The sequence below is a fragment of the Pituophis catenifer genome, unplaced genomic scaffold, assembly GCF_029215685.1.
Source record: "Pituophis catenifer annectens isolate HBS135680 unplaced genomic scaffold, rPitCat1.0.hap2 SCAF_2, whole genome shotgun sequence".
Classification (NCBI taxonomy): Eukaryota; Metazoa; Chordata; class Lepidosauria; order Squamata; family Colubridae; genus Pituophis; species Pituophis catenifer.
In genome coordinates this window covers 156,602,608-156,615,513 of record NW_027256882.1, presented here as the reverse complement: position 1 = coordinate 156,615,513, position 12,906 = coordinate 156,602,608, and the positions used below count along the sequence as shown (strand labels likewise).

General features: G+C 39.6%; 1 protein-coding gene across 1 annotated transcript; it reads right to left on the bottom strand.

The window, feature by feature from the left end:
* Positions 1–1,175: 1,175 nt before the first annotated feature.
* On the bottom strand, positions 1,176–7,802 carry LOC139310666 (lens fiber major intrinsic protein-like). Its single transcript, XM_070934868.1, has 4 exons — positions 7,443–7,802; positions 3,130–3,294; positions 2,341–2,421; positions 1,176–1,361 (listed from the first exon to the last, which is right to left on the bottom strand). The coding sequence occupies exons 1-4, from the start codon at positions 7,800–7,802 to the stop codon at positions 1,176–1,178; spliced, it is 792 nt and encodes a 263-aa protein (XP_070790969.1).
* Between the last annotated feature and the right edge of the window lie 5,104 nt (positions 7,803–12,906).

Genomic DNA, 12,906 nt, shown 5'->3' with positions numbered 1-12,906 from the left:
GGAAAATGAAACAGCAGCAGCTTCTGATGGAAAGAAACAACACAAATGTAAACACATCAATAAATATTTTAAATAAAAAGCTAGATACTTCCCCCCTCAGGAAACTTATTTTGATTTAGTGATTGATGTTTGAAATAGGTGTTATAAGATGTTCTTACTTAGACTGCTAAATCCCTACCTGGCATTTTGAATTTTATAGCGGAGCTATTTATTGCGTAGCACAAAAATCCAGAGCTGGCTACTAGCAGCAGGTCCAAGATCAGCACTGAACATATTGAGGTTACTACCTAAGATGCCAGGAATTGAACTGAGACCTTCTCTATGTAAGCACATGCTTTATTCAGTGATGTTTGTTCCCTGCTGAGGTTCTGGCTCTGGCTCTGCATTTACTTACCCCCAAAATTGTTTCTCACGTACGCACAAGCCAAAATTATGTATGTATATATTCTACGTGGCCACAAGTCACTTGCTCTTCCTCACTACTCTCACCATCCTATGTCAATAGATAATCTGAGCATGAGTCCTCCAAGGGGGGAGCTACTTTGACGGAAGGAAAGAATTGTTCCTCCTATTCAAGTCCTCAAACCCACTTGAGCCAAGGGTTCATACCTTGCTGGCACAGCGCACAAAGCTGGAGCCAGAATATTAGGAGCAGCAGGGGAATTGAAAGATGCCAATGGCAAACTCAACAAAGAACTATAGCAATCCCACACTAAACAATCTGCCTCCCACAACAACTCAGGCGCAGGAGGGAGAGCAGCGAGGTCTGCAAAGGATGACTCAGCATAATAGATGTGAAGGGAATGCAAGTTTGGAAGAATTCAAAGCAGAGTTATTCGCTTATACCTTTTGTTTCCCCCCACAAAACTGTTTTTAAGACTTTTCACCGCAAAATAAATCGTTTAAAAACCAGGCAATGACATAGTCCCCCTCCCCGCCCAACTGCACTCTCTGCATTCTATTATCCCGTGTTTTGTGTGTCTGTTACTTTGTTTTTATGAGAGAGAAAGACTGGATAACATATTTTCCCCTCTGATTTGTTTCTCCTTTGTGCAACCTCTTCCCACTGGCCAGGAGCAATAACAGTCTGTATACTGGGCCAGTTATTCTGCCCCATCTCTCCCCAGAGCAGGGATGTGTGTATGTGCTATGTTGTGCCACTCTACGGTCACTGTTTATAGTGCTTGTGTCTTCAGCTCAATAGGATCCCCTGGAGGTTCTCTGGATGTATTGGTTGCAATAGGCCGGTCACCTTTGAGAATAGACAGACGTTCTGAGATACTACGCATCCGAGGGAATAAGATGAAGTCGTACAAAAAGCCACCCATCAAACCACCAATAATTGGTCCAACCCAATATACCTGGAAGAACAAAAGACAAAAGCATGGGAAGGGGGAACAAGAAGATAGGTTAGGGATGCAGAAACATCTTAGAGCATTTCAGAAAAAAAAATACTTCAGGGCCTTTTCCCATTATTAGCAAATTGAAATCCTCTTCACCCATCATTGATAAATCATAAAGTACGGGCAGTCCATCCAGCAATTGTAATCAGCTAGTCTCTTCTACTTTATTAGTCTCAGCATTGAGTCTGCAAATGGATTCCAAGTAGACCAAAGATTTTCCATAATTGCCCAATCTCTAATTCCATTGATTCAAGTTTGCTTGCAATTTTTGCCACCAAGTTTAGATTCATATGTTGTCATGTACCTGATAATTAGTGGAATTTTAAAGTGAGGTCAAATAAGTTTGACATTGGGATACTCTGACATTTTCGGTGCCGTCTCAACATTTTATTTCTTTTTGAGTTGAGCAATTGCCTGGAGAAGTCCTTCATTTTTGTTGGCAAGATTTCAGAAGAGATTGCCATTGACTCCTTCCCAGGGCTGAGGTAAGGGAACTGACCCAAGATCACCCAGTTGGCTTTGTGTTTCAGGCAGGACGAGAATTCACTGTCTCCTGGTTTCTAACCTCCTGCTTTTAACCACTACACTAGACTGGCTCTCCCCTCTCAACTTACCCGCAGAATAAAAATTGGAACCGAGTGCATTTTATTTGGGGGACTATTTAAAATATTTACTTTCATGGAAGATTAAAATGCACCCAAGTTGCCTCTGCTATGTTCTCAACCAAATAATATCTCACTTGGGACTTCCTGGGAGCCAAATTTCAAGAGTTTGGATGCTGCTTTGGATAAAGATATAAAAGATTCCTCTTTCTGAAGTTGCAATTGTTTCTCCAAATTCAGAGAAGAAAAATCAAATAATCTTTCAGCCCCTGGACTGTTGTTTCAAAGAACTGTAAGATGTCATCATTTCTTATCCTTACAAACCCCTCCCTTACCCAGTGGTTGGTGAAGTTACGGGTTATGACAGCTGGGGCAAAGGATCGAGCAGGATTCATGCCAGCTCCTGTGTAGTATATCTGAAAAAAAGAGTAGGATTACGACAGGGAAATATTTTTTTTCATCATGCAATTCAGGTTTCTAATCCTAAAGGGTCCAACTCCCTTATTTATATCTTTGCTTATAAATATTAGCATTTATATACTGCCTTTAGGCACATGCACAAGGCAAATAGTAAATACATAATATAGCAACAATAAATTTAATTAAAGCACCAAAATCAAACTTAAAAATAATATAAACTAAAAATAATGTATACCCATTGAAAGGTAGTTTAAAAGATACAATTAAAATATTGAAAGGGGCAAGTTGTTATGCTGAGTAGATTACATATAGCAACCTGGAAATTCTTTTTAGCAGGAGTTGTTCATCTGAATTCCAAGAACCGCTGAATTTATTTCATATGGCCATAGGCTTAATTTCAAAAGCCTTCTTCAAATCCTGGCCGTGATAAAAGCTGTTCCAGAAAAAGGCATGACCATCCACAAAGATTCCCTTTGGAAGATTGGTATGCGTGATGGGAAGAAAGACCCCTTCCCTGCTGTTTTATAGATTCAAAATGGTTAAACAGAAAAAAAATAAACTGCTGGAAGAATAGGATGCAGTTAAGAATAAGTATTGGAAGGATTAATCCTCCATCCAGGCCTGGTCAGGTGGCTACTTCAGAGACTGCCTAAATGTATTACAACTGGCTATATATTGGTGCATCTTGCACATTGAATCATTACCCCAAAGAGGTGTCCAAGTGTGAGGGAGAATCCAACTGCCAGGGCCACCGATCCCATGCGTCCGTTACGTCTCTCATCGTAGGTGGCAAAGACACAGAGGACAAACTGTAGGGTCAGGATGATTTCCACAATGGTAGCTTGGCTTACGTTTACACTAGGATGTATCTGTAGCCAGAAGATATGTGGAAGGATAAAAAAACCATGAGGAACAGCAAAAGTTATCATTCATTCCATACCTAACTATACCTTTAGGGACTTTGGTTTCCAGAAATTATTTATGCATACCAGGAGGAAATAACTGACTGCACTTACATCTAGAATAAATTTGTAGAATAAAGATATTAGATTTTAATAGTGCCCATGTGATTATCTGCCAGACCTCATTCTAGTCAAACTAGAGGTTCAACAAGGTGGGGCAGGAATAAAAGAAAGTAAAATAGGTTTATAAAGCAACAGGAAGTCTGTAGCCAGGAGGAAAGCTTTTGAGATGCATAGATAAACGAATGAGGCAAATCTGAGAGTCTATTATCTATATCAAGTGGTTAAATCAAACATAACTGCATTTTCTAATAGGGTTAGGGTTAGGGTTAGGCCTGTCTCACATATAGCTGATTTTCTTCCTTTAGTTCTCTATTGTCTATAGGGTGGAGGCTGGATCCTGACAACTCCCAGAGACATGCTTATCCAGTTAATTAATGTTGATGAGCCCTTAATCTTTATGAATCATCCTGACTTGGCTTTTGGAACCTGAGGTAAATTTATATTTCAATTATTAATCTAGGATTAATTATTTAATTACTCCTAGAAGCCATCTAGTCCAACTTTTCCACACGACACCTCTAACCAAAGAAGCATTTTTTATTAGTACATTAAATATTTTCCTCATCTGAGACCTGAACCCAAGATTTCCCACATCCCTTTATCTTACCATTTATATGTGTACAGTATATATGTGTCTGGGTGAGCAAAAAGAGAAAATGTAAGAGCAGGGATTCTTAAATCCACAAACTCCATTTTTGATTCCAACCAGTTTTAGCTAAATAATACCTCGCCGCCCCCACCAGCGCACTCTTCAAAATTAGGAGTTCAAGAGGGCTGCACAGGGTAAGCCCTCTCTCCCTGTAGTAAAGTTCAAGCACCCATTTGTGAGTTATGAATTTGCAGACTTTCTAAATCATGCCTGCTTGCAGAGTCCTCTTTTACTCCCAGCTAACTAGGCTTCAGAGTCAGTTCCTGGCTTGAAGTATGTTTTGATGGCCACCCATCTTTGCTGACTAGTGGATTTGATTGAGGTGAATTTAAGGGAGGTATTTTAATTTCTCACAACGCCATCCAAGGTGATGTTTTGGCAAAAATTAAAATGGCAACTAGACTCACTCCTTTTTGGTATTCAGAGCACCAAGGAGTGAGGTAAAATGTATCTAGAGAATCCCTGCTAGTTTTCCTTTAGTCTATGTCTCTCTGGCTTGTTGTCTTCTTTTTATGATACCTTTTTTTAAAGACTGGACTGGAATTAACATTCTGTCAGTTTGCAGCCTCTCACCAAAGAGTGCATCTCATACTTAATGCACAGGGTGCATCCTCACCTAACCTACAAATTTCTAACTGCCTCTGGATGAATACTGGGGTCCAATTGCGTACAATTTTCTCCTCAGAGTCAAGGTTTTGGAAACAGCTGGTTAGCACATCTCGGACTGAACAGGTTATTTGTACAATTTGGAGCTGAAAATGATACTCTCCTCTCTTGTGGCAGGAAAATCAGTGAAACGGTGGCATTTTACTGATTCAAAAAATAAAGCATAGAGAGACTTGGAAATAATACTGATACTAATAATGCCCCTGCTGAGTTTCAAAGCACCAATATTTGACTTACAAGGCAAAATTTATATTGACTACAGGTAGTCCTCATTTAGTGACCACAATTGGGAAGGACAACTCAGCCATTAAGCAAAGCATTAGCTAAGTGAAACCACAACCATTCTTATGATTTTATTTTAGCTTTCCTTTGCTTGACAGAAGGTCATAGATGCAAGGAATCATTGTAAAGTTACTTTTTAATAATTGTAACTTCAAATGGTCACTAAATGAGGACTATCTGTATTCTAGTAAAACAGGTAGTGGTCTAAAAGCCACTAGATTGGCTTAGCTGAAGGGGCAGTCCTTCTTCTGCAAAGTAGCCAATGAGCTGCTGAGGTTTGTCCATGGGACACTGTAGCTCAATGTATTGTAAAATGGAAAATACGGAATTTTGGATGTCGAGCAGATAAATGTACCTTGAGGTTGCTTGACAGGTAAGTGAGAGATTAAGGCCCTTCAAAAACAGATGCTTGCCTGTTCTAGCAGCAAGACAACCAGGCAGTGCTGAGAAACTCCGAATCAGCAAGGGAACTAATGGGTATATTTCAGTTTTTCCCATAGCAAAAATGGGAGGAAATCAGTTCAATTTAGGGCTTCTCACTAGAAGACACAATGATGTTAATCCATCATGACAGTGCCTTTTTTTGGCTCTGTATCCATAAAGTTGTCTTCATTTCATTCCCAGTCTGTGGGGGTTTGGTCTTCTCTGAACTTGGTTATTTGCTTACAGAAGTTTCATTACTAACCGGGTAACATAATCAGTGATGTTATTTAGTTGTGTAATGAAACATTTGTGAGAAAACAACCAAGCTCAGAGAGGACCAAGTATTCAAAGTTCAACCCTGAACTATAGAAATTCTCTTGTATTACCATCGCTGGCCTGTGAATGAGACAGTACCAGTGTTAAAATAACAGTCTAAAGGCAGCCTCATGATGTATAAAATCTGTTAACAGACAAACCTCTAAATAGAATTAAGATAGTTTCATAGTATCTAAGAGAAGGATGAATACAGATGCCTTCCATTCATCTGGAACATAATTGTATCATAAGAATTAATCTAGGAATTTTAATATTCATTAATGCGCACCTCCAAAATTTGATATCTGAAATTATTTCACCAGCAAAGTGTAAAAATATGACAGGTACAGTACACTAACAAAGAATGCATTTAAAACAATCTAATTCACTCAGACTTTGATTATTCCAAGAAACATTCCTAGTATAATTTTCATTCAGATAATTGATATTTAAATATGTTTCAATTATTGCTCAAATCCAAAATATGTCAATTCAAAATCCATAATTAAAAAGCTTTTAAACTCAGCTGAAACGCTAGTCTGATGGCTTCTAAATACAGCACTTTTGCTTCCTGAAAACAGTTCATTTACTACCAAAAAGGGAATTTACTATCCAAGGGAAGCTTTTGCTATTCAAGGGAAGCTTTTAATATGCCATTACCCTAAGGATGAGAATCCTGAGAATTCTTTCACTTGAAATGTTCCTGTGTTTTTGCATAAACTTCTAACTTTACTTTTTTTACACAAACAAAAATAAGTTTCACAATTAGTAATAGTGATAGTATTAGCTGATTTCCATCAAGGAATATTCTAGGAGTAGAGTGGGTTTTTACATCAAGAATGAAAGGATTTTCACATAGAAAAGTTCGTTAGATTTAATACTAACTCACACATAATATTTTTATATTTGCTAAATTTATATGCCGCCCATCTCACTATCAAGCAAATCTGGGCTTTCGGGTAATATATCTGAAAACCTTCAAATTAAGATTGTTTTTAACAAGAACAATGTTCTCTGATATGATCAACCAGCCAGGTGGGGAATCCAAAGATTTGGTTGGGAAAACAATGCTTGCTTTTCTTTCGAAATATGTAGTAGAAGTGATTTACTTCAAAACTAACTGCAGATCTGATTTAAAGTTACAACAATGATAACATTCTTTCATGAAAAGTGCCTTTGATAACATCCTTAAAAAAAATAATTTGTATCCTCCCTCTCTTTAACTACTTTTCTTATTATATCCAATTACATTGATATAAAATTCTATCGTATTCTCTTTTATGCTCTGTACTCATACAAAGACATACATTGATTATCCTGGGCAATCTGGCTTTTACCCAATAACTACTCCAAGATACTTCTTGAGATGAAAATAATATACTCATGAAAATATTTCAATCCTTGTTTTAGGTTCTATGCTAGCAGCTTCATCCTTCTAGATTTAGTGTTAACAAGCTCTCCTATATGGGATATACTTTGTACCTTCATTCTTCTGGTTCCCAATAATCTCCCTAGTAATCCAGATTCTAAAGGGCACAGTGTGCAGCCCTTTAGAGAATCTCCTACACACAGCAATGCTAACTCATTTCTTGTCTACAGCTTTAGGGATACCCCACTCTTAAAAACATTTTGAGACACCTTTGTATGATCCCATTACCGTGTTGAGTGCCAGGTTACCCCGTAGTGCTGCTGGGGTGACTCCATAAAGCACAGCTGCACCGGCCAGTCCTCCCAACACCTGGGCCACCACGTAGAAGACAGCACGGAAGAGGGAAAGCTGCGAGCCCAACAGAAAGGCCATGGTAACAGCTGGGTTGATGTGGGCACCACTTACATGGCCTAGAGACTGTACCATGGTGGCTGCTACCAAGCCAAAAGCCAGGGCCACCTGTAGAACATTTAAGGGGCCAACAATCCAGCGAAGGGAAGCCCCCAGCCCAAAAAACACATAGAACATAGTCCCGAAGAACTCGGCAAAAACAGCTCTCCAAAAGGAGGATAAGCGTGCCTCCCACATGACGGGTCAGGAGGAGGACAGAGACTGAGCAGGGTGCAGCAGGATGATCTTGAAGCTCACTGCTGCTTGCTGCACCACCCCTCCACCTAAGCCCCTTGTTTTGTATTGTGGCTGTGAACTTTATAAGGTTTGCTAGTATAGTCCAGCCCAGGAGGTGGGAACTCAGATTGACTGATTGGACTCTCTTAACTCTTCACTGCCTGACCTAAAGGTTTAGGCAGAAGCCAATCCCTAGCTCCTGTAGCTACTAACAGAGCTTTAACTCCAATAATTCAAACTCTTTCATTTCCATTTTCCCCTTTTCCTTGCTTAGATGATTTACTTCCATTTTCTTCTTAGCAATTATTGTAGTAAGATCCCAAGCAAATGGCTTCAGTGGCATTCATTGGGAAGTAGGGGAGGTGGTTTGGAGTCCTCCTTCACAATCCACATCAGTGGCTTGGAGGATAGGGGGGCACTTGCATGTCCTTCCCAGTGCAGAGGTGCATGAGAGGGAAACGACCTAATTTCCAACATTTGCAAGCAGCCAGAGGTTTTGACTACTTATGACATGTCATTTTTGGATCATGTGTGTGATTGCCAGGGAAGTGTCCGCTGCTGTCATTGGATATTGTCTCTCTAGTTTTTTCCATTGCTCTCAACTAATTCATGAGTTGTCAGAAAACTATACTGGTATGGAATTTGCTATTTTGATTGATAATCACTACGGTGCTATATCTCTGTCGCCTCTGAGTGCATCTCTACCGCCACCTAAGTGTGTCCAAAAAGTACTAAACATACTTTTTTGTATGTTGCCTCTGTCTCATTATCAGATAACTTTAGATGTCCTGGAATACAAGTAGTGTTTTCAGTGTTATGCCAGCAGAAGGCCTTCCATATGGATGGTCTTAAGAACATGGAGAAAGGGGCTTGAGATGATGTAGTCAGGGTTGACCTGTCAGGTTTGCATTCGGACTTCCTCCTTTCATTTGGACACTAGGTTTTGTACCTGTGGTGCACAGCTGTTTTGGCATGGACCAGAAACCAGGCTTCTGCAGCCAATTTGTGATTTATTTTTTATTGTTGTTCCAATAATTCCATCAGTTGAAATTGTTGCTTCCTAAACTGAGAGACCATAACCCAAAGCACCTGACAGACGGATATTTCACAGGTACCATTCCTATTTTTGAATACCATTTCCATGCATGTTGCATGGGAGATGGACAGAGGGCCTTCCTCTGATTTTTTGTTGTTCTATGAGGAAGATTGGAACCCAACTTCTGCAACTGCTCTAGGTGCTATGTTATGAAGAATAGGTTGGCTTGTCCACCTGCACACAGATTGAAAAAAACCCATTCTCAAAATCCAACTCTTTAACTATACTTATCCAGTGTTGCACAAATCTGATTGATTGCTAGATGGAAGTCAAGATCTCTCTCTTACCACTTAAGATCAGTAGGTTGACAGGTCAATAGAGTAATTATTTTGAGAAAATGTTATGGCATGTATTAAAGAACACCATAGAGTTTAACACTTCTTTTATATATACCCAGTTCTTAGGAACATTATGTCAGTGGCCGCAACGAAGCAGCACAAATTATTAATGAAGGATGGTTATGTTGCAGTCAAGAGAGAGCAACTCTTCATTGTCAACTAGTAGTCATTAGACCATTAGACTGTCCCATCTGGACAGTCCTTTGGAAAAAACAAACAGGAAAAAATGGATTGGGCAGAGTGCTGGGACCTTACAATCCTTGCCCCAGCATATCCTATACAGTGATTAGGGATTGATGACATTCAGATTTTGGCCAGTGGGGAAACCAATCCCTGCCTATACAGCATTATGCAATACAATTGTATAGTCAGCAACATGGGAAGGTCCTATTCTGGATGCCCAGTAAGGATGCATTCTGGGGTAGCAAGATTTAAGGTGATAGGGTTCTCAAGGTTCCAGAAGAGAAGGAAAGCACTACAGAAACAGATGCATGGAGATGTTTGTGTCAGTTCTCTGCTACACCAGATTTACCTCCAACATCATACCTAACAGCCTGATAGGGAACCAATTTTGTGTAGTGTTAAATGGTTAGAGAAATCAAGAATACTCTGACTACTTGTCCTGCCTTAGGCATGAAAGCTGGCTGGGTGACTTTGGGCCAGTCATTCTCTCATAGCCCATCTCAACTCAAAGGGCTGTTGTTGTGAGGAAAATAGGAAGAGGAAGGAGTATTAGGAATCTTCACCACCTTGAGTTATTTATAAAAACAATAAAGGTGGAATAAAAATCTAATAAATAATAGATTTTGCACACCTTGTGACTGTTCTTGAATAAATGGGGAGCAGGGGAAGAGAAATGCTGCATTAAGAAAACGTTAAGGCTGTCTCACTCATGGGCTTGAGGCAAGGTGAAGGTAGCATCACTGGGACTCAGCAGATACATAATTGTTGTCAGACGCAAGTTTATGCTAAAGTTAGGCGTGAGTAGGAAAAGACCCAGTCTTTCTTAAGATTCTTTATGAAATTGTTTCTGACTAGGACTGGAAATTGAAGGCATGTCAGATGTTTTATGATTTTACCTTTTCTGTAATTTTTTCCCCTTTCCTTCTGGATTCCTCTATAGGATACAGTGAGGTAAGAGCTGTTCCACTATTTCCAGCCTAGTTTGAGCACAGAACCGTCAACATGTCATTAGCAGTTTAGAAAAATATCAATACATTGCTTTGTTTTGTAGCTCTGAACCATTTCTCTTTATATTGGTTGGACATTTTTCTCCTAGAAGATTGGGTAGGTAGACCTATCATGACCATTGATTAAAATCAGCCCAGACTCTGAATGTTTTTGTTTCTGATATTTTTCCTAGAGTTAGGTATAGGTTTAAAAAGCCCTTCTCTCTGACAAAACTCTTTGTGAGATTGTTTTTGACTGGCACTGAAAACTGGAATCACGTCTGATGTTGTATGGTGTTCTTGTGTTTGCTGTATAGTATTTTTCCCCCAGCTGTCTTCCGATATTTTTTCTTTTGAAACAATTCACTCATTATCAATCCCAGAATCTATAGCATTTTTAATACAGGATTGCACAACTGATTGCATAATTTGGTTGAAATACAATTCCCATAATGCTGGTCATTGCAGTGAGTTGATGCAAGGTGAAAGGAGCTATCAGTACAAACCACATTAGTTTATCTCTAAATTTCCGCAATTCTATCCAATTTATACACTACCTATTTTTCCTCCACTATCTACTCCCCCAAGCTTAGAGCTATTTTTAGACTGAGATCTAATGATTTGGTTCACAAGCTGGGGGATAGCATTATTGAACAACTGTGGAGGACGATAGCTATTAATTGTAAATATTATTATTATGGTTTAAAATAGAACAAAATAAACTGGTACTCACCAGTTGGGATGGGATGGGATAGGATATCACAACAGGCAAGATATAATGATGGTCCTAATGGCCAAGATATAATTATGGTTCCTGAGTATTAGTTTGGTGACTAAGGCTTACTTTAGTTGTAGGCAGTTGCTAGTTGATGCCGTTGGAATAAGCAACCATAGGGGGAATAAGCAACCATAGGGAGCTGTTGAGAATGCTCTACTGTATTTCAGCCTTCCCAAACCTACTGTTCTGCAGATGTCTTGAATTTCAACTCCCTACCATATCACCAATAATTCCTACCAACAAAATATGTTGCAGATAAACAGCTCTTTGTATTCTATACTCCATCACCATCCCTGCGGGCCAACTATTATGTTGAATGATAACACAGATCTCCCTGTGAACAAAAAATGCCATCTTCTGCCATAAAGCAAGGTAAGCAGGCTACATGAGTCTCTGTGACTTGGCTAAATGTCTCTTCTGCAACCCCAGAGTGATATTACCTATGGTTTTTCAATGGAAAAGAAGAAGAAAAAAACCAACATGGAAGCCCTGCCAAAGGTAGTCTTCAACCCACAAAAGTTACAGTTAAGAAGAATATTGTCTGGATCCCTGTAACATTTCTGAATGAGGCAAGGTAATTGTATAATAAAAAATCTTAAAAGGAAGCACCAGGATGTATCAGGAACTACCTTGGTAGAATTGATTCTGCCCATCTGGACAAGATATCAAGAGATTCTGTTGCAGGTCCTTTCTCCTCCCGAGGTACGCAGAGTATGAACCAGGCGACAGGTCTTCAGAGGGATGACCCCCATTTTATGGAACAGTCTCCTCCTGGAGAGCCAGATGACTCCAGCCCTGCTTAAACAAGCTAAAACAATTCTAATCCATGTTATGCTCACCCTTAGATCATTAGTATAGTTTTTTTTTTTTTAATTTGATTTATATGCCGCCCTTCTCCGGAGACTCAGGGTGGCTTACAATGCGTTAAGCAATAGCAATAGTCTTAAGCAATAGTTAAGCAATAGTCTTATGGGTTTCTATGATGCTTAGTTTTTGGATAGTTTATTATAATTGTTTATTATTGGTTTTTATTATTCCTCTTGACCTTGTTACATCCTGCTCAGAATCCACTGAGATTGAGGCCAGTTATAAAAAAAAATAAATGAATGAATAAGCAAATCAAGCTAAACTGAGAGAACAACCAAGGTAGAAATACATCTGTGGAGGTGGGATCTTATGGGTTAACTGCTTAGTGAAGGGATGAAGATAAAACCAGCAGGGCCCTCTGTGCTTCAAAAGAGGCCTCTCTGGAATATTTGTCACCGTAGCATTTTGAAGCAGCTATTTAATCAGAACTGTTCAACAGACTCTAATTCTCTTTCTGCTGTAGGGGATTTATCCGCCTGCTCTGGGATTGGGCAAGTTGAGGAAAAACTGCCAAGTCGGAAAGAAGCGAGGACAATGGAATATGCTGGGCTCAGCATTTGACCAGGGCCAGCATGTTTGAAGGACACAGGAGAGGAGAATCAGCATATGCATGCTCAATCACAGTCTCGTATTTTATTGCACATCAGGTTCAGGGGTGGGTGTGAGTGTGTTAGCTTAGGCCTCTTGTCAAACTCCATCCATGTGGCAAAGAGAAACACGCTGCTTTTCCTGAAATGTTTGCTCATGAGGGTTCTCAGGCTTCCAGAATCTGTTCTGGCTTTGACTAGAACTCTGGTTCCGCTCAGTTGAATTTTGG

What these genes read in the sequence shown, in the direction of transcription:
- LOC139310666 (XM_070934868.1), bottom strand. Translation starts at nt 7,802, where the DNA reads ATGTGGGAGGCACGCTTATCCTCCTTTTGGAGAGCTGTTTTTGCCGAG. An exon ending in GTAACCTGGCACTCAACACG is followed by an intron (nt 3,295 to 7,442) that starts GTAATGGGATCA and finishes TTCTGGCTACAG; the next exon opens with ATACATCCTAGTGTAAACGT. An exon ending in GTAACTTCACCAACCACTGG is followed by an intron (nt 1,362 to 2,340) that starts GTAAGGGAGGGG and finishes TTGTTCTTCCAG; the next exon opens with GTATATTGGGTTGGACCAAT.